The sequence below is a fragment of the Oncorhynchus mykiss genome, chromosome 6 (assembly GCF_057628025.1).
Source record: "Oncorhynchus mykiss isolate SJ-2025 chromosome 6, ASM5762802v1, whole genome shotgun sequence".
Lineage (NCBI taxonomy): Eukaryota > Metazoa > Chordata > Actinopteri > Salmoniformes > Salmonidae > Oncorhynchus > Oncorhynchus mykiss.
Window position 1 is genome coordinate 64,713,341 of NC_143027.1, and position 26,184 is coordinate 64,739,524.

At 43.5% G+C, this 26,184-nt stretch overlaps 4 protein-coding genes across 9 annotated transcripts in view; 3 read left to right on the forward strand and 1 right to left on the reverse strand.

The window, feature by feature from the left end:
* Positions 1 to 9,032: 9,032 nt before the first annotated feature.
* Positions 9,033 to 13,086, forward strand: LOC118936302 (UDP-glucuronosyltransferase 2C1). The gene is made up of 2 exons (XM_021607237.3): positions 9,033 to 9,169; positions 9,544 to 13,086. Exon 2 carries the CDS (start codon positions 9,579 to 9,581, stop codon positions 11,157 to 11,159), a length of 1,581 nt encoding a protein of 526 aa, XP_021462912.1. The 5' UTR covers positions 9,033 to 9,169; positions 9,544 to 9,578; the 3' UTR covers positions 11,160 to 13,086.
* A 5,172-nt stretch (positions 13,087 to 18,258) lies between these two features.
* On the forward strand, positions 18,259 to 20,214 carry LOC110526348 (UDP-glucuronosyltransferase 2A3). Its single transcript, XM_021607239.3, has one exon. The coding sequence runs from the start codon at positions 18,259 to 18,261 to the stop codon at positions 19,837 to 19,839; it is 1,581 nt and encodes a 526-aa protein (XP_021462914.3). The 3' UTR covers positions 19,840 to 20,214.
* Positions 20,162 to 23,721, reverse strand: LOC118965085 (uncharacterized). Its single transcript, XM_036981829.2, has 2 exons — positions 23,130 to 23,721; positions 20,162 to 22,737 (listed from the first exon to the last, which is right to left on the reverse strand). Exons 1-2 carry the CDS (start codon positions 23,592 to 23,594, stop codon positions 22,585 to 22,587), a joined length of 618 nt encoding a protein of 205 aa, XP_036837724.1. The 5' UTR covers positions 23,595 to 23,721; the 3' UTR covers positions 20,162 to 22,584.
* Positions 23,722 to 24,694: 973 nt separating this feature from the next.
* Positions 24,695 to 26,184, forward strand: part of LOC110526349 (neuroplastin) — a 64,418-nt gene continuing 62,928 nt past the window's right edge. For 2 of the 6 annotated variants that reach the window (XM_090238556.1, XM_090238557.1), the window contains exon 1: positions 24,695 to 25,358. In XM_090238556.1, the coding sequence (XP_090094682.1) occupies positions 25,283 to 25,358 (76 nt within the window). In that variant the 5' untranslated portion in view covers positions 24,695 to 25,282. The remainder of the gene's footprint in view (positions 25,359 to 26,184) is intronic. The other 4 variants (XM_021607240.3, XM_021607243.3, XM_090238558.1 and 1 more) reach the window with 4 other exon arrangements.

Here is a 26,184-nt window from a genome sequence, read left to right on the forward strand (position 1 = left end):
CTTTTAGAGAATTGTCTTTTTGTGAAGGCTGAGAAGTGCACTTTTCATGCCTCCTCCGTCACATTTCTCGGTTCTGTTATTTCCGCTGAAGGCATTAAGATGGATCCCGCTAAAGTCCAAGCTGTCATTGATTGGCCCGTCCCTAAGTCACGCGTCGAGCTGCAGCGCTTTCTCGGCTTCGCGAACTTCTATCGTCGTTTCATCCGTAATTTCGGTCAGGTGGCAGCTCCTCTCACAGCCCTTACTTCTGTCAAGACGTGCTTTAAGTGGTCCGTTTCCGCCCAGGGAGCTTTTGATCTCCTCAAGAATCGTTTTACATCCGCTCCTATCCTTGTTACACCTGACGTCTCTAGACAGTTCGTTGTCGAGGTTGACGCGTCAGAGGTGGGCGTGGGAGCCATTCTTTCTCAGCGCTCCCTCTCTGACGACAAGGTCCACCCATGCGCGTATTTTTCTCATCGCCTGTCGCCGTCGGAACGTAACTATGATGTGGGTAACCGCGAACTGCTCGCCATCCGGTTAGCCCTAGGCGAATGGCGACAGTGGTTGGAGGGGGCGACCGTTCCTTTTGTCGTTTGGACTGACCATAGGAACCTTGAGTACATCCGTTCTGCCAAACGACTTAATGCGCGTCAGGCGCGTTGGGCGCTGTTTTTCGCTCGTTTCGAGTTCGTGATTTCTTATCGTCCGGGCTCTAAGAACACCAAGCCTGATGCTTTGTCTCGTCTCTTCAGTTCTTCAGTAGCCTCCACTGACCCCGAGGGGATTCTCCCTGAGGGGCGTGTTGTCGGGTTGACTGTCTGGGGAATTGAGAGGCAGGTAAAACAAGCGCTCACTCACACTCCGTCGCCGCGCGCTTGTCCTAGGAACCTTCTTTTCGTTCCCGTTCCTACTCGTCTGGCCGTTCTTCAGTGGGCTCACTCTGCCAAGTTAGCCGGCCACCCTGGCGTTCGGGGTACGCTTGCTTCCATTCGCCAGCGTTTTTGGTGGCCCACCCGGGAGCATGACACGCGTCGTTTCGTGGCTGCTTGTTCGGTCTGCGCGCAGACTAAGTCCGGTAACTCTCCTCCTGCCGGCCGGCTCAGGCCGCTTCCTATTCCCTCTCGACCGTGGTCTCACATCGCCTTAGATTTTGTCACCGGACTGCCTTCGTCAGCGGGGAAGACTGTTATTCTTACGGTTGTCGATAGGTTCTCTAAGGCGGCTCATTTCATTCCCCTTGCTAAGCTTCCTTCTGCTAAAGAGACGGCACAAATCATCATCGAGAATGTTTTCAGAATTCATGGCCTTCCGTCAGACGTCGTTTCGGACAGAGGTCCGCAATTCACGTCTCAATTTTGGAGGGAGTTTTGCCGTTTGATTGGGGCTTCCGTCAGTCTCTCTTCCGGCTTTCACCCCCAGTCTAACGGTCAAGCAGAACGGGCCAATCAGACTATTGGTCGCATCTTACGCAGTCTTTCTTTTCGCAACCCTGCGTCTTGGTCAGAACAGCTCCCCTGGGCAGAATACGCCCACAACTCGCTTCCTTCGTCTGCGACCGGGCTATCTCCTTTTCAGAGTAGCCTCGGGTACCAGCCTCCGCTGTTCTCATCTCAGTTCGCCGAGTCCAGCGTCCCCTCCGCTCAGGCTTTTGTCCAACGTTGCGAGCGCACCTGGAAGAGGGTCAGGTCTGCACTTTGCCGTTATAGGACGCAGACTGTGAGGGCTGCTAATAAGCGTAGAACTAAGAGTCCTAGATATTGTCGCGGTCAGAGAGTTTGGCTCTCCACTCAGAACCTTCCCCTTAAGACGGCTTCTCGCAAGTTGACCCCGCGGTTCATTGGTCCGTTCCGTATTTCTCGGGTCATTAATCCTGTCGCAGTTCGACTTCTTCTTCCGCGATACCTTCGTCGCGTCCACCCGGTCTTCCATGTCTCCTGCATCAAGCCCGTCCTTCGCGCCCCCGCTCGTCTTCCCCCCCCCCCCCATCCTTGTCGAGGGCGCACCCATCTACAGGGTCCGTAGAATTTTGGACATGCGTCCTCGGGGCCGTGGTCACCAGTACCTCGTAGATTGGGAGGGGTACGGTCCTGAGGAGAGGAGTTGGGTTCCCTCTCGGGACGTGCTGGACCGTGCGCTGATCGAGGATTTCCTCTGTTGCCGCCAGGTTTCCTCCTCGAGTGCGCCAGGAGGCGCTCGGTGAGTGGGGGGGTACTGTCATGTACTGTCATGTTGTGTCTTGTCTCTGTCCTTTCCCTTCACCCTGTCTCCCTCTGCTGGTCGTTGTTAGGTTACCTTTTCTCCCCCTCTTTCCCCCAGCTGTGCCTTGTCTCCTCCTAACCACCTCGTCACCCCGTTTCCCACCTGTTCCCTTTTTCCCTCTGATTAGGTCCCTATATCTCTCTCTGTTTTTGTTCCTGTCCTTGTCGGATTCTTGTTTGTTGTGTTTCATGCCTGAACCAGACTGTCGTCATGTTTGCTGTAACCTTGTCTTGTCCTGTCGGAATCTGCCGGGCCGTCTGAGCCTACCTATGTTTGGTAATTAAAGAAGCTCTGTTTAAGTTAATTCGCTTTTGGGTCCTCATTCACGCACCGTAACAGAACAAAGCAGTTAACCCACTGTTCCTAGGCCGCCATTGAAAATAAGAATGTGTTCTTAACTGACTTGCCTAGTTAAATAAAGATTAAATAAAAGGTGTAAAAAAAACAAAAAAACGACCAAATCGGTGTCCAAAAATACAGATTTTCCAATTGTTATGAAAACTTAAAATCGGCCCTAATTAATTAGTCATTCCGATTAATCGGTCAACTTCTACTCATGACAACTGTACCATCATAGATCTGTGCAACGCACTTTAGGCGTGCTACTCCTCTCATTTGCTATCATTTGGACATCAAATGACTTGACTTCTGCTAGTGCTAGTAAAGGCTCCTTAACTGCCCCTCTGTCAAATACCTAACACACAGAGCCAACTATTCAGACTGCCCATCCCTGGCCTCATTTGCCATAATGGCATACATTCTAGACTTTGTAATCTCTTGAGCATTTGATCATGTCATTCTGAGATTCTGGACAGAGATACATTGCATTTGATGGAGTATTGTACCTTTGCAGGAAAGGGTCAAACTCCTTCAAAAGCTCAATTTATTCAAGAAATGTCCCTCTATTTGTAATTTCACTATATTCATCATTGGCACGGAAAGAGAGTCCCTGTCTTCCTAACATTGAGGTGACCACAACAATTCTCCTCAGATACTCCCTTCTCTCTGCAATATCACTAGCATGGGCAGATGTTAAAATCTGAGCAATTTTCCCATGATTGCTAGTTGCCTGGTAGCTTTGACATGCCACAACACTGTCTCTGTGTGTTTGTGCCATCTCATGTTTACCGAAAATAAACTGCGACTTTTCTCCAATTTTTGCATTCATTACTGACAAAATAATCAAATTTTATGTTTTTTCCAAAAACACTACATGGAAAGCAGAAATCTGTGTTTTTGTGGAAATCTGTGTTTTTGTGGACTCTACCTAATTGTATTTCTCAAACCAGCAGTGCTGAAATGCCCTTTTCTGTGTTCCAAAACTTTCATGTGGGTAGCTATTCAGCTTCATGTGGGTAGCTTTTCAGCCCAGTATCTTTGTCACCTAAATCGCTCTCATTTCTGGAAGGAGTTACTGCAGCAGCTTGATTACTTTCTTTCTCTGGATCTGTTTGTTGTCCCTCCCTCCCTGTCTGGATCTGTTTGTTGTCCCTCCCTCCCTGTCTGGATCTGTTTGTTGTCCCTCCCTCTCTGGATCTGTTTGTTGTCCCTCCCTGTCTGGATCTGTTTGTTGTCCCTCCCTGTCTGGATCTGTTTGTTGTCCCTCTCTCTCTGGATCTGTTTGTTGTCCCTCTCTCTCTCTGGATCTGTTTGTTGTCCCTCCCTCTCTGGATCTGTTTGTTGTCCCTCCCTCTCTGGATCTGTTTGTTGTCCCTCTCTCTCTGGATCTGTTTGTTGTCCTTCTCTCTCTGGATCTGTTTGTTGTCCCTCTTTCTCTGGATCTGTTTGTTGTCCCTCCCTCTCTGGATCTGTTTGTTGTCCCTCTCTCTCTGGATCTGTTTGTTGTCCTTCTCTCTCTGGATCTGTTTGTTGTCCCTCTTTCTCTGGATCTGTTTGTTGTCCCTCCCTCTCTGGATCTGTTTGTTGTCCCTCCCTCTCTGGATCTGTTTGTTGTCCCTCCCTGTCTGGATCTGTTTGTTGTCCCTCTCTCTCTGGATCTGTTTGTTGTCCCTCCCTCTCTGGATCTGTTTGTTGTCCCTCCCTCTCTGGATCTGTTTGTTGTCCCTCCCTGTCTGGATCTGTTTGTTGTCCCTCCCTGTCTGGATCTGTTTGTTGTCCCTCCCTGTCTGGATCTGTTTGTTGTCCCTCCCTGTCTGGATCTGTTTGTTGTCCCTCCCTCTCTGGATCTGTTTGTTGTCCCTCCCTCTCTGGATCTGTTTGTTGTCCCTCCCTCTCTGGATCTGTTTGTTGTCCCTCTCTCTCTGGATCTGTTTGTTGTCCCTCTCTCTCTCTGGATCTGTTTGTTGTCCCTCTCTCTCTGGATCTGTTTGTTGTCCCTCCCTGTCTGGATCTGTTTGTTGTCCCTCCCTCTCTGGATCTGTTTGTTGTCCCTCTCTCTCCCTGGATCTGTTTGTTGTCCCTCCCTCTCTGGATCTGTTTGTTGTCCCTCCCTGTCTGGATCTGTTTGTTGTCCCTCTCTCTCTGGATCTGTTTGTTGTCCCTCTCTCTCTCTGGATCTGTCTGTTGTCCCGCTCTCGCTGGATCTGTTTGTTGTCCCTCTTTCTCTGGATCTGTTTGTTGTCCCTCCCTGTCTGGATCTGTTTGTTGTCCCTCCCTGTCTGGATCTGTTTGTTGTCCCTCCCTGTCTGGATCTGTTTGTTGTCCCTCTCTCTCTGGATCTGTTTGTTGTCCCTCTTTCTCTGGATCTGTTTGTTGTCCCTCCCTGTCTGGATCTGTTTGTTGTCCCTCCCTGTCTGGATCTGTTTGTTGTCCCTCTTTCTCTGGATCTGTTTGTTGTCCCTCCCTGTCTGGATCTGTTTGTTGTCCCTCCCTGTCTGGATCTGTTTGTTGTCCCTCCCTCTCTGGATCTGTTTGTTGTCCCTCCCTCTCTGGATCTGTTTGTTGTCCCTCTCTCTCTCTGGATCTGTTTGTTGTCCCTCTCTCTCTGGATCTGTTTGTTGTCCCTCCCTGTCTGGATCTGTTTGTTGTCCCTCTCTCTCTGGATCTGTTTGTTGTCCCTCTCTCTCCCTGGATCTGTTTGTTGTCCCTCCCTCTCTGGATCTGTTTGTTGTCCCTCCCTGTCTGGATCTGTTTGTTGTCCCTCTCTCTCTGGATCTGTTTGTTGTCCCTCTCTCTCTCTGGATCTGTCTGTTGTCCCGCTCTCGCTGGATCTGTTTGTTGTCCCTCTTTCTCTGGATCTGTTTGTTGTCCCTCCCTGTCTGGATCTGTTTGTTGTCCCTCCCTGTCTGGATCTGTTTGTTGTCCCTCCCTGTCTGGATCTGTTTGTTGTCCCTCTCTCTCTCTGGATCTGTTTGTTGTCCCTCTCTCTCTGGATCTGTTTGTTGTCCCTCTTTCTCTGGATCTGTTTGTTGTCCCTCCCTGTCTGGATCTGTTTGTTGTCCCTCCCTGTCTGGATCTGTTTGTTGTCCCTCTCTCTCTGGATCTGTTTGTTGTCCCTCCCTGTCTGGATCTGTTTGTTGTCCCTCCCTGTCTGGATCTGTTTGTTGTCCCTCCCTGTCTGGATCTGTTTGTTGTCCCTCTCTCTCTGGATCTGTTTGTTGTCCCTCTCTCTCTCTGGATCTGTTTGTTGTCCCTCTCTCTCTGGATCTGTTTGTTGTCCCTCCCTGTCTGGATCTGTTTGTTGTCCCTCCCTGTCTGGATCTGTTTGTTGTTCCTCCCTGTCTGGATCTGTTTGTTGTCCCTCTCTCTCTGGATCTGTTTGTTGTCCCTCCCTGTCTGGATCTGTTTGTTGTCCCTCCCTGTCTGGATCTGTTTGTTGTCCCTCTTTCTCTGGATCTGTTTGTTGTCCCTCTCTCTCTGGATCTGTTTGTTGTCCCTCTCTCTCTGGATCTGTTTGTTGTCCCTCCCTGTCTGGATCTGTTTGTTGTTCCTCCCTGTCTGGATCTGTTTGTTGTCCCTCTCTCTCTGGATCTGTTTGTTGTCCCTCCCTGTCTGGATCTGTTTGTTGTCCCTCTCTCTCTGGATCTGTTTGTTGTCCCTCTATCTCTGGATCTGTTTGTTGTCCCTCTCTCTCTGGATCTGTTTGTTGTTCCTCCCTCTCTGGATCTGTTTGTTGTCCCTCTCTCTCTGGATCTGTTTGTTGTCCCTCCCTGTCTGGATCTGTTTGTTGTCCCTCTTTCTCTGGATATGTTTGTTGTCCCTCCCTGTCTGGATCTGTTTGCTGTCCCTCCCTGTCTGGATCTGTTTGTTGTCCCTCTCTCTCTGGATCTGTTTGTTGTCCCTCCCTGTCTGGATCTGTTTGTTGTCCCTCTCTCTCTCTGGATCTGTTTGTTGTTCCTCCCTCTCTGGATCTGTTTGTTGTCCCTCTCTCTCTGGATCTGTTTGTTGTCCCTCCCTGTCTGGATCTGTTTGTTGTCCCTCTTTCTCTGGATCTGTTTGTTGTCCCTCCCTGTCTGGATCTGTTTGTTGTCCCTCCCTGTCTGGATCTGTTTGTTGTCCCTCCCTGTCTGGATCTGTTTGTTGTCCCTCTTTCTCTGGATATGTTTGTTGTCCCTCCCTGTCTGGATCTGTTTGCTGTCCCTCCCTGTCTGGATCTGTTTGTTGTCCCTCTCTCTCTGGATCTGTTTGTTGTCCCTCCCTGTCTGGATCTGTTTGTTGTCCCTCTCTCTCTCTGGATCTGTTTGTTGTCCCTCCCTGTCTGGATCTGTTTGTTGTCCCTCCCTGTCTGGATCTGTTTGCTGTCCCTCCCTGTCTGGATCTGTTTGTTGTCCCTCCCTGTCTGGATCTGTTTGTTGTCCCTCCCTGTCTGGATCTGTTTGCTGTCCCTCCCTGTCTGGATCTGTTTGTTGTCCCTCTCTCTCTGGATCTGTTTGTTGTCCCTCTCTCTCTGGATCTGTTTGTTGTCGCTCCCTGTCTGGATCTGTTTGTTGTCCCTCTTTCTCTGGATCTGTTTGTTGTCCCTCTCTCTCTGAATCTGTTTGTTGTCCCTCTCTCTCTGAATCTGTTTGTTGTCCCTCTCTCTCTGGATCTGTTTGTTGTTCCTCTCTCTCTGGATCTGTTTGTTGTCCCTCTCTCTCTGGATCTGTTTGTTGTCCCTCTCTCTCTGGATCTGTTTGTTGTCCCTCTCTCTCTGGATCTGTTTGTTGTCCCTCCCTTTTCTGGATCTGTTTGTTGTCCCTCCCTGTCTGGATCTGTATGTTGTCCCTCTCTCTCTCTGGATCTGTTTGTTGTCCCTCTCTCTCTGGATCTGTTTGTTGTCCCTCTCTCTCTGGATCTGTTTGTTGTCCCTCTCTCTCTGGATCTGTTTGTTGTCCCTCTCTCTCTGGATCTGGTTGTTGTCTCTCTTTCTCTGGATCTGGTTGTTGTCTCTCTTTCTCTGGATCTGTTTGTTGTCCCTCCCTGTCTGGATCTGTTTGTTGTCCCTCTCTCTCTGGATCTGTTTGTTGTCCTCTTTCTCTGGATCTGGTTGTTGTCTCTCTCTCTCTGGATCTGTTTGTTGTCCCTTTCTCTCTCTCTCTGGATCTGTTTGTTGTCCCTCTCTCTCTCTCTGGATCTGTTTGTTGTCCCTTTCTCTCTCTCTCTGGATCTGTTTGTTGTCCCTCTCTCTCTCTCTCTCTCTGGATCTGTTTGTTGTCCCTCTCGCTCTCTCTGGATCTGTTTGTTGTCCCTCTCTCTCTCTGGATCTGTTTTTTGTCCCTCCCTCTCTGAATCTCTTTGCCTTGCCTGTCTGGATCCGTTTCTTGTTCCTCTTTCTCTGGGCATGCTTGCTCTCTCTCACTTATACAGCTCGCATGTTGATACCTGCCTTGCATAGAAGCCTCTCTTTCTGCATGACCCTTTAAAATATCATGAACATCATTCAGTTATGCCTAACTAAAGTAAGACAAATGCTGTCATATGCTGTATAAATGTAACTGAAAGCTTAAACATCTACTCTTTTCCTCATCCTTGTCTGCTGTGTTTTGACATGCATTGTTATTAAACTCATATTTACTATAACTCCAGGCTCAATATGTGATTAATCAGTTGAAGTTGTCATTTGGTTGAACTGGTAAAATCTTCATTTCTCCCTGAATTGGCCTTCGGCATAGCTGCTGGCCCTGCCTCTCTTGAAGAATTTCCGTATATCCATCTAACGTTAGTCCTTAGCTAGCCTATAGTTTAGAAATTAAGGATAACACAATGACATTGTGATCAACACAATGTCACATTTTCTACACATGACCAACTGAATTGAGTATGATTGAGTATTGAGTATGACAATATATGTACATGATGTTACGTAATCTGTCTCATTTATAGCATGGCACAGATAGCAAAACTACATTAAATACAACGTGAATTAGATATCATATTAGATACCACATAATTTATGTCAAATTTAAAAGACACCGTTAACGTTACTGTCTGTTACACTGTAATTTACAGACAGCCTCACATAAAAACGTATTGGTTAACAAAGCCTTGATTATGACCAAAGTCTATAGTGGTCTAGCGACGTCCCTGTTTTGTATAAACCCACTGTTTACATGAATCGCGCAAAGTTGCCTGTTTTAGTCATGTCTTTGGTCACGTTTGAGTCGTTCAAACAAAACACTCCAATTATGGCTGATAATAGAGCCTCACACAATGGAGGAGATGGCTGCAGGATGAGATTGGTGAAGAGCAACTGCAGAAACTTGCAGTCAAAACGTGTTATCCCTGTAACGCAATAAGGCGGTGACCGACTTGACAAAAGTGATCTGCTCGAACGCGTCCATTCTGTATTATGACAAGTGACCTGTCTTGAAAAACCGGAGCGTTTGAAAATTGCGGGTGGAGCAACACGGATGTCAAGAGACTATACTATACTGACTTCGCCTTTCCGCTCTGGTTTCCGAGATTATTACAAATATCGACGAATTTATTTACAGCCATAATAGGCTTTGAAATAGTCTTCACTAACAACTATTTGGATGAAAACCGGAACGTAAGCCTACAGTTAAATTCGTTTCGAATGTATGGATTCTGTCGTGACTTTGGTTGTTTACACTGTCAAGACATATCGTTAATTTCTGAGCTGCTGTAAAATATAATACAATGTTAGCGTGTACCCTAACATGATGTAAAATAGGTTTCTCATCGGAAAAATCTACAGAATTTGACAAGTTCCTATGGTTGAAGACAAATTTATATCGGATAAAAAAATGATTTATCTCAGGAATTAAAGATTATACAGTATTACGTAATCAACCTTTTGGCATAACTTGTCTAAACTTTAAAGTAGGCCAATCAGGCCTGTTTTCATTATTCTCATGTCAAAACATGATTTGATTTATTTTACCTTATTTTTCTATATTTCAGGTAAAATTAATGCATGTGTGAAGCAGCTAGTGAAGATGTGTCTCCATGGTATCTTCATTGTTACCCTGTTGACCCTCTCTATTCCTGCTGTCCATGGTGGGAAAGTCCTGGTGTTTCCTCAAGACGGCAGCCACTGGATCAACATGAAGGTCATTATTGAAGCGCTGCATTCAAGAGGTCACAGTGTGTCAGTAGTGCGGCCATCAGACAGCTGGTACATCAAGGAAACCTCCCCTCACTACAGTTCAATCACAATTGATATTCCAGGTGGAGCTGATGAGGAATTCTTTAGCTCATTTGTGTCAAGACAAATACAGATACAGAGAGAGGGAAAGTCTGCTTGGACTCGTTTTAGTTTGGACATGGAGTTGAAGGACAGATTTTCTGAAATGCACCGCAAAGTGTGTGAGATGGTAATCCAAATGTTAGAGAATGAACCGTTGATGCAGTCTATTAGAGAAACCAAGTATGACTTGGTTCTGACAGACCCAGCCAATGGGGGAGGTGTTGTGCTGGCGCACTATTTAAATGTGCCCCTTGTTTTCAATGTTAGATGGACTATACATGGTGAGGCTCATTTTGCTATTGCTCCCTCTCCGCTATCGTATGTTCCATTTCCTGTTGCAGAGTTAACAGACAATATGAGTTTTTTTCAGAGGGTCCGTAACTTCCTAGTTTATGTCATCAGGCAGCATCTGTACAAACAGACAGTGGGGCCTCATTATTCCACTTTGGTTAGTCGTTACTTTGGTCCTGAGGTCGACTACTTCTCATTGTTTCAAGCTGCTGATTTATGGCTCATGAGAGTTGACTTTGTGTTTGAGTTCCCTCGTCCCACCATGCCTAATGTTATCTATATGGGAGGGTTCCAATGTAAACCTGCCAAGCCTCTTCCCCAAGACCTGGAGGAGTTTGTTCATAGTTCAGGGGAACATGGAGTCATTATCATGTCTTTGGGAACTTTAATTGGACAACTTCCACATGATATAGCTGATGAGATAGCTGCTGCTTTTTCCCACCTGCCTCAGAAGGTAATCTGGAGGTACAAAGGAGACAGACCAGCTACTCTGGGCAACAACACCTTACTAGTTGACTGGATGCCTCAGAATGATCTTTTAGGACACCCTAAGACAAGGCTGTTTGTAGCTCATGGAGGAACAAATGGTATTTTCGAGGCTATCTACCACAGTGTTCCAATAGTAGGCCTTCCTCTGGTGTTCGACCAACCTGACAATCTTTCTCGAATGAAAGTGAAGGGTGTAGCAAAGGTTGTGGATTTAGCAACTCTAGATAGAAACATTTTCACCCGAGCCTTACAGGAAGTTCTGAATGAGCCGTCCTACAGGATGAACATGCAGAGACTCTCCAGGCTACACCGGGACGTGCCAATGGGACCCCTGGACACTGCCCTCTTCTGGATTGAGTTTGTCATGAGACACAAAGGTGCTGCTCACCTGCGTACAGAGTCCTACAGAATGCCCTGGTACTCCTACCACTCTGTAGATGTAATGGTGTTTTTACTGACTGTTGTGTTATTTACTCTGCTGGTTTTCATTGGCATTATCAGATGTTTCTGTTGCAGGGCATGTTTGAAAATAAAAATTAAAGAGGAATGATTATGGATTTCATCTGTACAGAGAGTGGTACATACAGAGTGTGGTACATACAATATCTGTACAGAGTGTGGTACATACTTGTTTTCTCACTAATTTTACTTTTTGTTCACGTGACAAATACAGTTGAAATTGGAAGTTTACACACACCTAAGTCAAGTACATTTAAACTCAGTTTTTCCCAATTCCTGACATTTAATCCTCGTAAAAATTCCCTGTCTTAGGTCAGTTAGGATCACTACTTTATTTCAAGAATTTGAAATGACAGAATAATAGTACAGAGAATTGTTCATTTCGGCTTTTACTTCTTTCATCACATTCCCAGTCGGTCAGAAGTTTACATGTATTTGGTAGCATTGCCTTTAAATTGTGTAACTTGGATCAAATGTTTCAGGTAGCCTTCCACAAGCCCATTCCTCCTGACAGAGCTGGTGTAACTGAGTCAGGTTTGTAGGCCTCCTTGCTCGCACATGCTTTTTGAGTTCTGCCCACAAATCTTCTATAGGATTGAGGTCAGGGCTTTGTGATGGCCACTCCAATACCTTGACTTTGTTGTCCTTAATCCATTTTGCCACAACTTTGGAAGTATGCTTGGGGTCATTGTCCATTTGGAAGACCCATTTGCGACCAAGCTTTAACTTCCTGACTGATGTCTTGAGATGTTGCTTCAATATATCCACATAATTTTGCCTCCTCGTGATGCCATCTATGTTGTGAAATGCACCAGTCCTTCCTGCAGCAAAGCACCCCCACAACATGATGCTGCCACCCCTGTCAGTTGGGATGGTTTTCTTCGGCTTGCAAGCATCCCCCTTTTTCCTCCAAACATAACGATTGTCATTATGGCCAAACGGTTCTATTTTTGTACGATCTTTGTCCTCATGTGCAGTTGCAAACCGTAGTCTGTCTTTTTTTATGGCGGTTTTGGAGCAGTGGCTTCTTCCTTGCTGAGTGGCCTTTCAGGATATGTCGATATAGGACTCGCTTTACTGTGGATATAGGTACTTTTGTACCCGTTTCCTCCAGCATCTTCACAAGGTCCTTTGCTGTTGTTCTGGGATTGATTTGCACTTTTTGCACCAAAGCATGTTCATCTCTAGGAGACAGAATGCGTCTCCTTCCTGAGAGGTATGACTGCTGCGTGGTCCCATGGTGTTTATACTTGCATACTATTGTTTGTATAGATGAACATGGTACCTTCGAGCGTTTGGAAATTGCTCCCAAAGATGAACCAGTCTTGTGGAGGTCTACCATTTTTATTCTGAGGTCTTGGCTGAGGCACGGAGTTTGAAGGTAGGCCTTGAAAAACATCCACAGGTACACCTCCAAATGACGTCAATCAGAAGCTTCTAAAGCCATGACATAATTTTCTGGAATTTTCCAAGCTGTTTAAACGCACAGTCAACTTAGTGTATGTAAACGTCTGACCCACTGGAATTGTGATACAGTGAATTATAAGTGACATAATCTGTTTGTAAACAATTGTTGGAAAAATGACTTGTGTCATGCACAAAGTAGATGTCCTAACAGACTTGCCAAAACTATAGTTTGATAAGACATTTGTCGAGTGGTTGAAAAACCACTTTTAATGACTCCAACCTAAGTGTATGTAAACTTCCGACTTCAACTGTACATATGGCATTTATATATATATATATATATATATATATATATATATATATACGGTATTGTTGACAGATGTTTTATCTATTTGCTTTTTGAAGATTTTGCTAGATTAACAACTGCACATTAACTGTTCAGCCCATTTAAGGAATGTCCAAATATTTAAAATGTATGCTGTTATAGTTGTGTGTAGCTGCTTTCTTTGTGTGTAATCGTTAAACTGATGTAGATGTTTATTCTCCAGAAGACCGGTAAGGAGCTCTAACTTTTAATAAAGTTATCATGCATCTTAGATGTTTGGCAAAAACACTTTGTCCCTCATTGGTTTCTCTATTGTGGAGGTAATTTCAAAAGAACAAACAACTTTCAGTCTGTCATTATCCAGACTAACGACAACATCATTCTTCAGTCATTCAAGAAGCGTTGATATTTCAGAGGTAATATGATCCTGTGAGATCTGAGGAGGAATGTGAAGGGCTTTTCATACTGATGCTTATAAAATTACAGCATTGAACTACAATACAAAAGCCAACCAAGGCGGTCTGCATAGAGCAGAAAGAAGTCTGACTTTTCTCTACAGGACTCTGGTTGGAAGCCTCACTTAGTTTTTGCTTCACTTAGAAATACACAGAGTATATTCCCCCCCCCCCCCCCCCCCCCCCCCCCCCTTGCCCTCAGAACATCCCCAATTCGTCGGGGCATGGAATCTAATGTCGAAAGCATTTGACAGGGATGCTGGCCCATGTTGACACCAATGCTTCCCACAGTTGTGTCAAGTTGGCTGGATGTCCTTAGAGTGGTGGACATTCTTGATACATGGGAAACTGTTGATTGTGAAAAACCCAGAAGCGTTGCAGTTTTTGACACAGACCGGTGTGCCTGGCACCTACTACCATACCTGTATGGTAACAGATGTTCATAATGTTTTGTGCACTCAGTGTATTATAGGACCTTAGGATTCTTTTTTAGTTGATGCATGCCAGCAAAGGCACTACACAACACTAAACAATACATTAATTGCAATATAACGGTGACAAACGATGCCCACAAGCTGTTTGGCCCTACATAAAGCTGTCCCAACAGAAGAGCTATCTTTTCAGCACAATAGAGTGAATCCTTACCACTGCTACTCCTGGCTATCAGCGGAGCCTTGTCTGGCAGCAAAACAGTCCATTCAGACTCATTTACTGCCTACTAAAAAAACAGCTGATATGGCTGACTTGTTTAAACAAATGTGATTTCTACTGACAATTGAGATGTACAAACTATGGCATAAGGGAACGACGAGCGGATAAGAGGCCTTCTGTAATTTCGATTATGACAATTTCGATTAGTCAATATAACTATTTGTTCAGCACTTTTGAAATGTACAGAGACAGAATTCAGAACATGGGCCGTTTTTACAGTATTCTCCCTGTACACTAAGTCAGAACCGTAGGATAAATAAAGAGGGCATATAAGCAATATTCAATGATTACCTTTCTCTAAAACAGGCTATAAGCTACATGTGCACCACCAAGTCAGAACAGTAGGCTAAGTTATGAGGGGGAAAGGGACAAAATTATTAGGGTGAGGCACATGGGCTACTAACAGCTTACTACATAACTGTCACGACTCCCGCCAAAGTTGGCTCCCCTGCCTGTTCATCACCAGTCTACTAGCCGCCACCGATCCCTTCTTCCCTTTCTGTTAGTTTAGTCTTATTATTTGCACCTGTCCCTATTTGTGTTTTCTTGATTTTCTAGCCTATTTAAGCTTGTTAGGCCCGCTCTAGTTTGTGCAGATTATTTTGTGTTTATGTTTAGTGTTGGATGTGGTTTTGTGCCCCGGACCATTTTACCCTGTGTTTTGGGTTGGTCAGTGTTTTCTCGAACCCTCTGCTCTCTGCACCTTACTCCTACCTTCCACTCCTATTCATCCGTGACAACAACATACACTTAGTATTACTTTCTTAGCTGGCATATTACATAATTTATGCAACAGCATACAATACATTTTTGGAATTACCTTGTTGTTCTGTGGTCACTTGAACAGGACTGGTGCTGTATTTATTTTTTGTTTGCTAAACAGGTGGGGCTCAGAACAGGTGGGGGCTCTGCCCCACCTGCCCTGAATGACCGTTCGCCACTGAGTAATGCATAATTAAAATAATTAAAATCCTCCTCAGACATAGCATAACTTAGCTGACTAAGTTTCATTCAAGTTTACCATGTAATTGATATCCCAGCCTTTACCCTCTTTTGTATTTGTCATACACGGGTGTGTGCAGTTTACTGCCCAGCCAAAGTAACTTGACCAGGCACATTTTTCTAATGGCTTTTGTGCTACTCCATTATCTTTACAAGATGAAGTATGCAATAAAGAAATTAGGTTTTAGTGTGTACAAGTGTGAAAGTCCAACCCATGAATATGTTAGAAACATGGACTGCCATAAAATGACTACAGTATGCTCTCATTTTCCCTGTCAGAGTAAACAGTATATCCACATACTTTTGCTTCTCATGATGCCATCTATTTTGTGAAGTGCACCAGTCCCTCCTGTGTAACCGATGTGAAATGGCTAGCTAGTTAGCGGTGGTGCGCGCTAATAGCGTTTCAATCGGTGACGTCACTTGCTCTGAGACCTTGAAGTAGTTGTTCCCCTTGCTCTGCAAGGGCCGCGGCTTTTGTTGAGCAATGGGTTACGATGCTTCGAGGGTGGCTGTTGTCAGTGTACAGAGGGTCCCTGGTTCGAGCCCAGGTAGGGGCGAGGAGAGGAACGGAAGCAATACTTTTACACCTGCAGCAAAGCACCCCCACAACATGATGCTGCCACTCCCGTGCTTCACGGTTAGGATGGTGTTCTTCAGCTTAGAAACCTCCCCCTTTCTCCTCCAAACATAACAATGGTCATTATGGCCAAACAGTTCTATTTTTGTTTCATCAGACCAGAGGACATTTCTCCAAAAAGTACAATCTTTGTCCCCATGTGTAGTTGCAAACTGTAGTCTGGCTTTTTTATGGCGGTTTTGGAGCAGTAGCTTCTTTCTTGCTGAGCGGCCTTTCAGGTTATGTCGATATAGGACTCTTTTTACTGTGGCTATAGATACTTTTGTACCCATTTCCTACAGCATCTTCACAAGGTCCTTTGCTGTTGTTCTGGGATTGATTTGTACTTTTCGCACCAAAGTAAGTTAATCTCTAGGAGACAGAATGCGTCTCCATCCTGAGCGGTATGACGGCCGCGTGGACCCATGGTGTTTATACTTGCGTACTATTGATTATACAGATGAACGTGGTACCTTCAGGCGTTTGGAAATTGCTCCCAAGGATGAACCAGACTTGTGGAGGTCTACAATTCTTTTCTGAGGTCTTGGCTGATTTCTTTTGATTTTCCCATGATGTCAAGCAAAGAGTCACTGAGTTTGAAGGTAGGCCTTGAAATACATCCACATGTACTCCTCCAATTGACTCAAATTATGTCAATTGGCCTATCAGAAGCTTCTAAAGCCATGACATCATTTTCTGGATTTTTCCAAGCTGTTTACAGGCACAGTCAACTTAGTGTATGCCAACTTCTGACCCACTGGAATTGTGATACAGTGAATTATAAGTGAAATAATCTGTCTGTAAACAATTGTTGGAAAAATGGATTGTGTCATGCACAAAGTAGATGTCCTAACCGACTTGCCAAAACTATAGTTTGTTAACAAGACATTTGTGGAGTGGTTCGAGTTTTAATGACTCCAACCTAAGTGTATGTAAACTTCCAACTTCAACTGTATAAACCATCTGAGCCTTTACATTTGGATGTATGCCAAACCACTTTAGGGTTGTGAATGAACTAAATAGATTATTATTAGTGTATTCATTGATTGATCAAAATCTGTACCTTGGATTTCCCTTCATGAGGATGTGACATTGTATAGTGAAGGTGTCATGTGGTGTAGTAAATGATATACACTCATAAATCCGGCTGTGGGCTATAAATCTAAGTTATATGGTTTCATCCTTGGTGTAGGAAGGGGAAGGCTTTATTCAGACTTCTGTGTTTCTCTTTTGCCGGTTGACATTGACTGTCCTACTGAGTGGACATTTGTGGAGACGATAACTATTCTGGATGTGGATTTATACATCTTTGTGACCAGGAAGTTGAAACACTGATTATCAAGGTAAATCTACAGTATTGATAAACTAGAAAGAGCAACAACAAGCTCATTACCTTGGTAAAATTATTCACCTTTTATGCTACTGTGGTCAAATTATTAAAACTGCCTTGAAATAGTTCCATTCTGCTGTATAACTTACTGTACATACCAGTACCTACATATAGTGCCTTCACTTTTTCCACATTTTGTTGTGTTACAGCCTGAATTATTTAAATAGACTGTTTTTGTCACTGGCCTACACACAATACCCCATAATGTCAAAATGGAATTATGTTTTTAACATTTTTCAAAATTAATTACAAATTAAAACCTGAAATGCCTTGAGTCAATAAATATTCAACCCCTTTGTTATGGCAAGCCTAAATAAGTTCAGAAAATGTGGTTAACAAGTTACATAAGTTGCATGGACTCACTCTGTGTGCAATAATAGTGTTTAACAGGACTTTTTTTTATGACTAATCTCTGTACCTCACACACAATTATCTGTAAGGTCCCTCAGTCGAGCAGTAAATTTCAAACACAGATTCAACGACAAAGACCAGGGAGGTTTTCCAATACCTCGTAAAGAAAGACACCTATTGGTTGATGGGTACAAATAAAAAAAAGCTGACATTGAATATCCCTTTGAGCATGGTGAAGTTATCAATTACACTTTGGATGGTGTATCAATACGCCCAGTCACTAGAAAGATACAGGCGTCCTTCCTACTCAGTTGCCGGAGAGGAAGGAAACCGCTCAGGGCTTGATGGCGGTGATAGGAGAAAACTGAGGATAGATCAACAACATTGTAGTTACTCCACAATACTAACCTAATTGACAGAGTAAAAATACAAACACATTATTGAGTACCACTCTCTCTATTTTCAAGCGTAGTGGTGGTTGGTATCGTTAAGGACTGGGGAGTTTTTCAGGATAAAAAAATAAACCGAACGGAGTTCTCATGTAAATGACATTTTCTGTATAGATTTTAAAAAATTAATTTCTAAAAACATGTCTTCACTTTGTCATTATGGGGTATTGTGTGTAGATGGGTGAGAGAAAAAATATATTTAATCAATTTTGAATTTAGACTGTAACACAACAAAATGTGGAATAAGTCAAGAGGTATGAATACTTTCAAAAGTCACCATTAGTATTTGTTTAATTCTTCAAGCTCTGTCAAGTTGATTGTTGATCATTACTAGTCAGCCATTTTCAAATCTTGCTATAGATTTTCAAGCCTATTTAAGTCAAAACTGTAACTAGGCCACTCAGGAATATTCAATGTCGTCTTGTCATTCCAATTTAAAAAATATATTACATCTTTCCCAGGTCTTCTGAAAGGATACGAGATGCATCCGTTTATATTAGTCTTAATCACACTCCTGGTCTTATGGCCACCTACTGTTCATGGTGGGAAGGTCCTGGTGTTTCCAGTGGAAGGCAGCCATTGGATCAACATGAATGTCATTATTGAAGCGCTGCATTCAAGAGGTCACAGTGTGTCAGTAGTACGGCCATCAGACAGCTGGTACATCAAGGAAACCTCCCCTCACTACAGTTCAATCCCAATTGATATTCCAGGTGGATTTGATGAGGACTTTGCCACAGTGTTTGTGGGTAGACTTCTGGAGATCCAGAGAGAGGGAAAGGGTGCATGGGCTCGTTTTAAACTGGAAATGGAGCTCACGTTAAAAGCCGTAGAGATGCATGAAAAGATTTGTGAAATGCTTACATACATATTTGAGAATAAAGAGCTGATGAAATCTCTCCAGGATGCAAAGTACGACTTGGTTCTGACTGATCCTGCTATGGCAGGGGGAGTTATACTGGCACACTACCTTAGTTTACCCGTTGTTTTTAATGTCAGATGGACCATTCACGGTGAAGGTCATTTTGCTATAGCTCCCTCTCCTCTTTCATATGTTCCTATGGTAGGGGCAGAGCTAACGGACAAAATGACTTTTCTTGAGAAAGTAAAAAATGTACTGATTTATGGAATGAGCGCTGCTCAGATTGCACATGCTATTAGTCCACAATACACTGCCTTGGTTAGTCAGTACTTTGGTCCTGAGGTTGACTACTTCTCATTGTTTCAAGCTGCTGATTTATGGCTCATGAGAGTTGACTTTGTGTTTGAGTTCCCTCGTCCCACCATGCCTAATGTTATCTATATGGGAGGGTTCCAATGTAAACCTGCCAAGCCTCTTCCCCAAGACCTGGAGGAGTTTGTGCATAGTTCAGGGGAACATGGAGTCATTATCATGTCTTTGGGAACCTTAGTTGCACAGCTTCCTCGTGATTTAACTGATGAATTGGCTGCTGCTTTTTCCCAACTGCCTCAGAAGGTAATCTGGAGACACAAAGGAGACAGGCCAACTACTCTGGGCAACAACACCTTACTAGTTGACTGGATGCCTCAGAATGATCTGTTAGGACACCCTAAGACAAGGCTGTTTGTAGCTCACGGAGGAACAAATGGGGTTCAAGAGGCTATCTACCACGGTGTTCCAATAGTAGGCTTACCATTGATTTTTGATCAACCTGACAATCTTCACAAAATGGAAGCCAGAGGAGCAGCGAAGATCCTGGATATTTTTACAATAAGCAGGGATATCTTCCTCCAGGCCTTACAGGAAGTTCTGAATGAGCCGTCCTACAGGATGAACATGCAGAGACTCTCCAGGCTACACCGGGACGTGCCAATGGAACCCTTGGACACTGCCCTCTTCTGGATTGAGTTTGTCATGAGACACAAAGGTGCTGCTCACCTGCGTACAGAGTCCTACAGAATGCCCTGGTACTCCTACCACTCTGTAGATGTAATGGTGTTTTTACTGGCTGTTGTGCTACTTATTATGCTGACTACTGTTGCAATCATCAGGTGTTTATGCTTCAGGATGTGTAGTAGACTAAAAATTAAACATGAATGAAATTATTTGAGAAGGCCATTGTGTATTGGCTTGAATAGCAAAACACCAATGACAAATACAGTACATGTTCCATTGGGAAAGCAAAAATGTAAATACATTATTTACTGGCAAGAGAGATTGATACCACTTATTAGCATAATGGATAGTTGCCTACTTGACAGTGATGGATATTAGCGTTGTTTTATTACATCTGCAGCCAAAAACATTTCATATGCATTATATTTCATCATATAAATGATGGCATAACTTCTGTTTTGATAGTCAAGCAAAGCAATAATATTGTATTCTGTACGTGATTTCATCACTGTACAAAAGCCTGAGCTTTTTTTTCATTAAATAAATCATTTATTTAATAAAAAATGCATTGTACAGAGAGACTGTGAGTATGAGCAGTTGTTACATTTTAATTTGTCCCTGGTTAAACCTAATATCCAGTGTTACACATGAGACAACACATAACATTACTCCCTTTCGACAGTGCTACATGTGCATATTCTGCTTAGTATGAGATATATATTTTTTCTCTGAATAATGTCAACTACTGTATGTAGTTTAGCTGGGCCTAGGATTGGGCCTGGGAGTCAGTGGTCTGGGAGTGATGGGATGGGCCTCACAATAGAATGAGAAGGCCAGTCAAGAGAGGTACTCCTCCCAGACAGGGTAAAGACCAATCCTTTATTGCATACCTGCAGATGGCCACAATAGGCACCATAGGTATTGAAGTGCAGCCTAGCCCAGCCCAGCCCAGCCCAGCCCAGCCCAGCCTGGGCCAGTCAAAAGTTTGGACACACTTACTCATTCAACGTTTTTTTTTTTTTTTTACTATTTTCTACATTGTAGAATAATAGTGAAGACATCAAAACTATGAAATAACACATATGGAATCATGTCGTTACCAGAAAGTGTTAAACATTTTTTTTATATATATATACAGTATATATATATATATATATATATATATATATATATATATATATATATATATATATGGAATGCTAGAATGCTTTCCCAACAGTCTTGAAGGAGTTGCCACATATGCTGAGCACTTGTTGGCTGCTTTTCTTTCACTCTGCGGTCCAACTCATCCCAAACCATCTTAAATGGTTTGAGGTCGGGTGATTGTGGAGGCCAGGTCATCTGATGCAGCACTCCATCACTCTTCTTCTTGGTCAAATAACCCTTACACAGCCTGGAGGTGTGTTGGGTCATTGTCCTGTTGAAAAACAAATGATAGTCCCACTAAGCGTAAACAAGATGGGATGGCGTATAGCTGCAGAATGCTGTGATAGCCATGCTGGTCAAGTGTGCCTTCAATTCTAAATAAATCGGAGACAGTGTCACCAGCAAAGCACCCCCACACCATCACACCTCTTCCTCCATGCCTTGCGGTGTGAACCACACATGTGGAGATCATCCATTCACCTACTCTGCGTCTCACAAAGACATGGTGGTTGGAACCAAAAATCGAACATTTGGACTCATCAGACCAAAGGACAGATTTCCACCAGTCAGTCTCCTCTGAACAGTTTATGTTGAGATGTGTCTGTTACTTGAACTCTGTGAAGAATTTATTTGGGATGCAATTTCTGATGCTGGTAAGTCTAATGAACTTATCCTCTGCAGCAGAGGTAAATCTGGGTCTTCCTTTCCTGTGGCGGTCCTCATGAGAGCCAGTTTTATCATAGCGCTTGATGATTTTTGCGACTGCACTTGAAGAAACGTTCAAAGCTCTTGAAATGTTCGTGATTGACTGACCTTCATGTCTTAAAGTAATGATGGACTGTCCTTTCTATTTGCCTTTTTGAGCTGTTCTTGCCGTAATATGATCTTGATATTTTACCAAATAGGGCTATCTGCTGTATACCACCCCTAACTTGTCACAACACAACTGATTGGCTCAAACGCATTAAGGAAAGAAATTCCACAAATGAACTTTTAATAAGGCGCACCTGTTCATTGAAATGTATTTCAGGTGACTACCTCATGATGCTAGTTGAGAGAATGCAAGATTGTGCAAAGCTGTCATCAAAGCAAAGGGTCGCTACTTTGAAGAATCTCAAATTTAAAATATATATATATAAAAATGTGTTTAACACTTTCTGGTAATGACATGATTCCATATGTGTTACTTCATAGTTTTGATATCTTCACTATTATTTTACAATGTAGAAAATAGTAAAATTAAGAAAAACCCTGGAATGAGTAGGTGTGTCCAAACTTTTGACTGGTACTATACATACTATATGACCTAGAACTGTGTCTGAAATGAGTCAAAATATATGTCTCATGTAGGAAAAATACATGAGGTACTGACATCATGAAGCAACAAATTAAAACTGGCTCAACCAGTTAGAATCAGATTGTCTACATGACTGTATAAACATATATTTAATTGAAGGCAGGTCATGAGAGTGTGTAAGTGGTATGCACATCCCAAATTTCCCCACTGTTGCTGGGCCAAATGCGGTTGATGATAATGAAAGAAAAGTTTGCACATGGTAAAGACGTATGTTCATGGTATGCATGTATATTGCTCTCATGTACATTCCATGGGTGCAGCATGCAACCATGTATGGGCTTTTCTTTCATTAGTTTCATGAAATGAAATCACTCTCTGAATGATAGTGCCATTGAAAATGCAAAAGGTAAATCCAAAAAATGGTAAAAGAAATCACCCCCAAAATCCTTATTTACAAATAGAAAGAGTACTTTCAAACGGGGGGGGGGGGGGGGGGGGCTGTCCTCTCACGTCGTCCTGGTTCTCAGAGAGCTCATCCGGAGCACGGTGAGCTCCGCTACGTCTGCATCCTGCATCTCAGACTCCTGCTGGCAGCTCTCTCTGATCACATACACTATGAGTCCCACACAGATGATTATGAGAAGAAATATACCTAGAACCTGATACATCAGGGGGCAGAAATAAAGATTGAATAAGGTGAATAACATCCTAAATGTGTCTGCAATGCATAGACTAGACATCTATGTCATTGATAACACACAACTCCATCACCCCACATAAGTAGAGGACTTTGTAACAGGTAAGAGCTGTGCAGTAGCATGAAGAGCTGTATCAAGTGTTTCCGAGTAGGAGTGCTGACTTAGGATCAGTTTAGCCTTTTAGATCTTAATGAATAAGATTACATGGACGAGGGGACCTGATTCTAGATCAGCACTCCCTCACTGAATCGCTTGATACATATCAAGCGCCTAGCCCCTAGCTCCTCATTCCACCTCATATAATGAAACATATGCATGTAACAATGTAGTGATATGCATGAAATGAAACTCACTTGAGACACAACAAATAGCTGCTGTGAGCGGAGCATTAGTTCTTGCGGTGTGACATCTCCCTCACTAGTTGGCTCACACCATTTCTGCGGTGCTGCTTTATCAACTATGACAAATCTGCCCTTCCAGTCTGTCATTGCACAAGCAAAGTACTGACCATCGAGGAACAACAAGATCAGCCACACGATTGCAGGAACAAAACTGGAAAAAGACACAGTCTTACGGCACCACGTATCGCACCTGCATCCTTGAATGATCAGCATCAACGTGAAGGCCATGACAGCAGGAATGATGAAGAAGGCAGATGAAAACACTCCGTTCCATTTAGGATTGCAAGGACACTCAAACTCCAGCTCCACCAGCTTCTCTAGTCCCATGAGGATAAATCCAAAAGCCACATTTGAGACCAGAGGACTGTTGCTAAGTTCATTTTTCAGTCTGGTAAGCCATTGTTGTCTACTTTCCATACTAAATAGACCAAGAAATGAGAGTAGTAGAGGTAAAAATCCCAACAGAGGGTGTACCGTTGTGAACACATTGGCAACAGTTAAGTGATGCGTGATTAACAGTTCTAGGGGTACGTTTTCCCTCTGACAAAATGCCACACTTCTACTCTCATTGGTTTTGAACAAAGGAGGGTGTGTCATCGTCACTGACCTTTCCCCAGCTGATTGGCTGGCGGGGCGTTTCAGGTGGGGTTAGATTTTAAATGTACTCTTCCACAGATAAACTAGAGGGAGGAGAGTAAAGTGGAGGGAAGTCCAGTTTGTTCTGCTATTGGGTGAGAAGACCAGCCATTTACAATACTTCCTCTAGCACACAAATACTCACAGTGCAATGGCCGGTGGATACTGTAGTGCGGCAGCAGTTGGTAGCAACTTTGGAATCAATTTCTCAGATACATTTAGCCACAGAATCAGTATATGGACAGTACTACTTAAACAGTGCCCCTCAAATGGATATTGCATGTGTACTGTATACACACTGACTGAATGGGTTGCCATAGTCTGGCCTTTCATTTAGTATAGTGTGTTTTCCACTCGTTTCCAAAAAACATGAATATATACCCATTACGTATATTGATTTTCCCACTGCTAATGTCCACACAACACAATTTACCCAGTATGATTCAGTTGAATTCTGGCTACTATAATGAACCACCAGATGTCGCCCATGTAACACCACTGCACATATCTAGAATACAGGGATTAATGGGAGGCCATGTTAGTTAGGGTCAGTCTGATTGATACACAGTCCAGTCCAGTAACCTGGAGTCACTGTATCCCGGGTTATGTCTTCCAGTGAAATTAGCTGATATGTGTGGTTCATGGTAGGGTTGTTACCACCCAGTGACCTGTTTCCTATGTATTTACAGTATTATGACGGGGCATGGCGTTTGCGAAAATTAAACCACAGCCTATAATTACTTACCCTCAGGCAGGTGGCAGATTGATGATTTACCTGAATTCCTTGCGATTATAGCAATTATCAGTGTCTCTATAATTGTCATTGGTCAAGAGGTCTACTTTGAGATGAACCACCTGAAGTGGCCACTTTCTTTCTCTCTGTGTGCGTGTGTTTGCGCGCGAGCGTTTGTGGATGTGCATCTTGGATCAAGCTTTCCTGCGCCACGTTTCGATGCTAACAATCCATATGACTGTCTGTCAATAAAGACGATTGACTTAATAAATGTGCAATGGAAATCAAATTGATGTAGGCAATAATTCATGCATATTCGGAATGATTGTTTGTAAAAATGTACACCTTCATTTTGGGCACTAAAGGTCCTCGTTTCTATGAGCGCCAATGCGCATCGGTCTGCGCATCTCTGATCCTTCAGAACTACAACCGTGGACGCTCTCACTGACATCGAAAGACCTCTTCCGCAATCCGATGAAGGAGGCTCCGTTTATGGCCCTACTACATCAGCATCCCTGACGGAGCTATCCGCCTGTCCTGGACCATTCCTTGCTGCCTTCATTTCGTTATTTTCCGGAGGACTTTACCTTTATAGCCTTCGCAGATCATTCTAAAGAACTCCGCATCCACTCTGCTATGCACCTTTAGACCAGATCTCTAATTCCCGCGATCAATATCTCATCTCCCACAATCGCCTTATCTCGTCCCTGCCTGGTCCTCTCATCGAACCCCAAGAATGCAGCCCAATGCAGTAATGTTGGCTGTGGTCCTTTTTGGAAACTTGATGCTGCATTACGTCTCGGCTCAAAACGGTAAGAATGAAGATGTGCCCATGCCCGGGATTGTACACAATCGCAGTCAGACACAGTGTCTTGCTAATTGTTCCAATGAGGAGCCTACTGTGACTCGAATATGTTTTTGATTAAGATTTGATGAAGGGGGCGTCTGTCATTTGACATAATGTCAAATATGAGGGCCATGGGCGCATTTACGCATCGCAATATAGTGTTTATTTGGAACAAACTCGTTTACATAACTCTGTTCACAGTATTTAGGGTGCTACATTTTTTCACGACCATTTCCCTACGCACACGATTCTCAATTTTATAGTGTATGGAAATGGATTGAAACTAGATAAATATGCTATTGCAAACCAGAGCATAAATATCTTACAGCAAACCAGGGCATAGTTGTGTTTGCTTGGAATTTCCTAATATAAGCTCTATTAGATATTTCGTTCTGTTTGGAGTTAGTATTATATTATTATTATTTGATGGATACATTGGAATTTCTTAGTCTCCAGGAATTATTTGTCTTCATTGATAAATAGATTACTGAATGCACAGATTGTTGACATGCTTTGATTGTAGCATATTTAGTATTTGGGATGTACGTATTGTTTGTTATGTTGTGAAGAAGAGCAGCGTAATGCATTCCTAGCGTAATGGAGATAGATGACTGTTGAAGAACCTGCCAAACAGTCTGCACGACTCAGGACTGTTAAGCCCATAGTCTCTCTCTGGCTAAAACACAACAAACAAATCATCAGGCTTTCATAATTAAAGAGGTCAATGTTACACTTTATATGAATGTGTGTGTGTGTGTGTGTGTGTGTGTGTGTCATTTCTACATCTCATG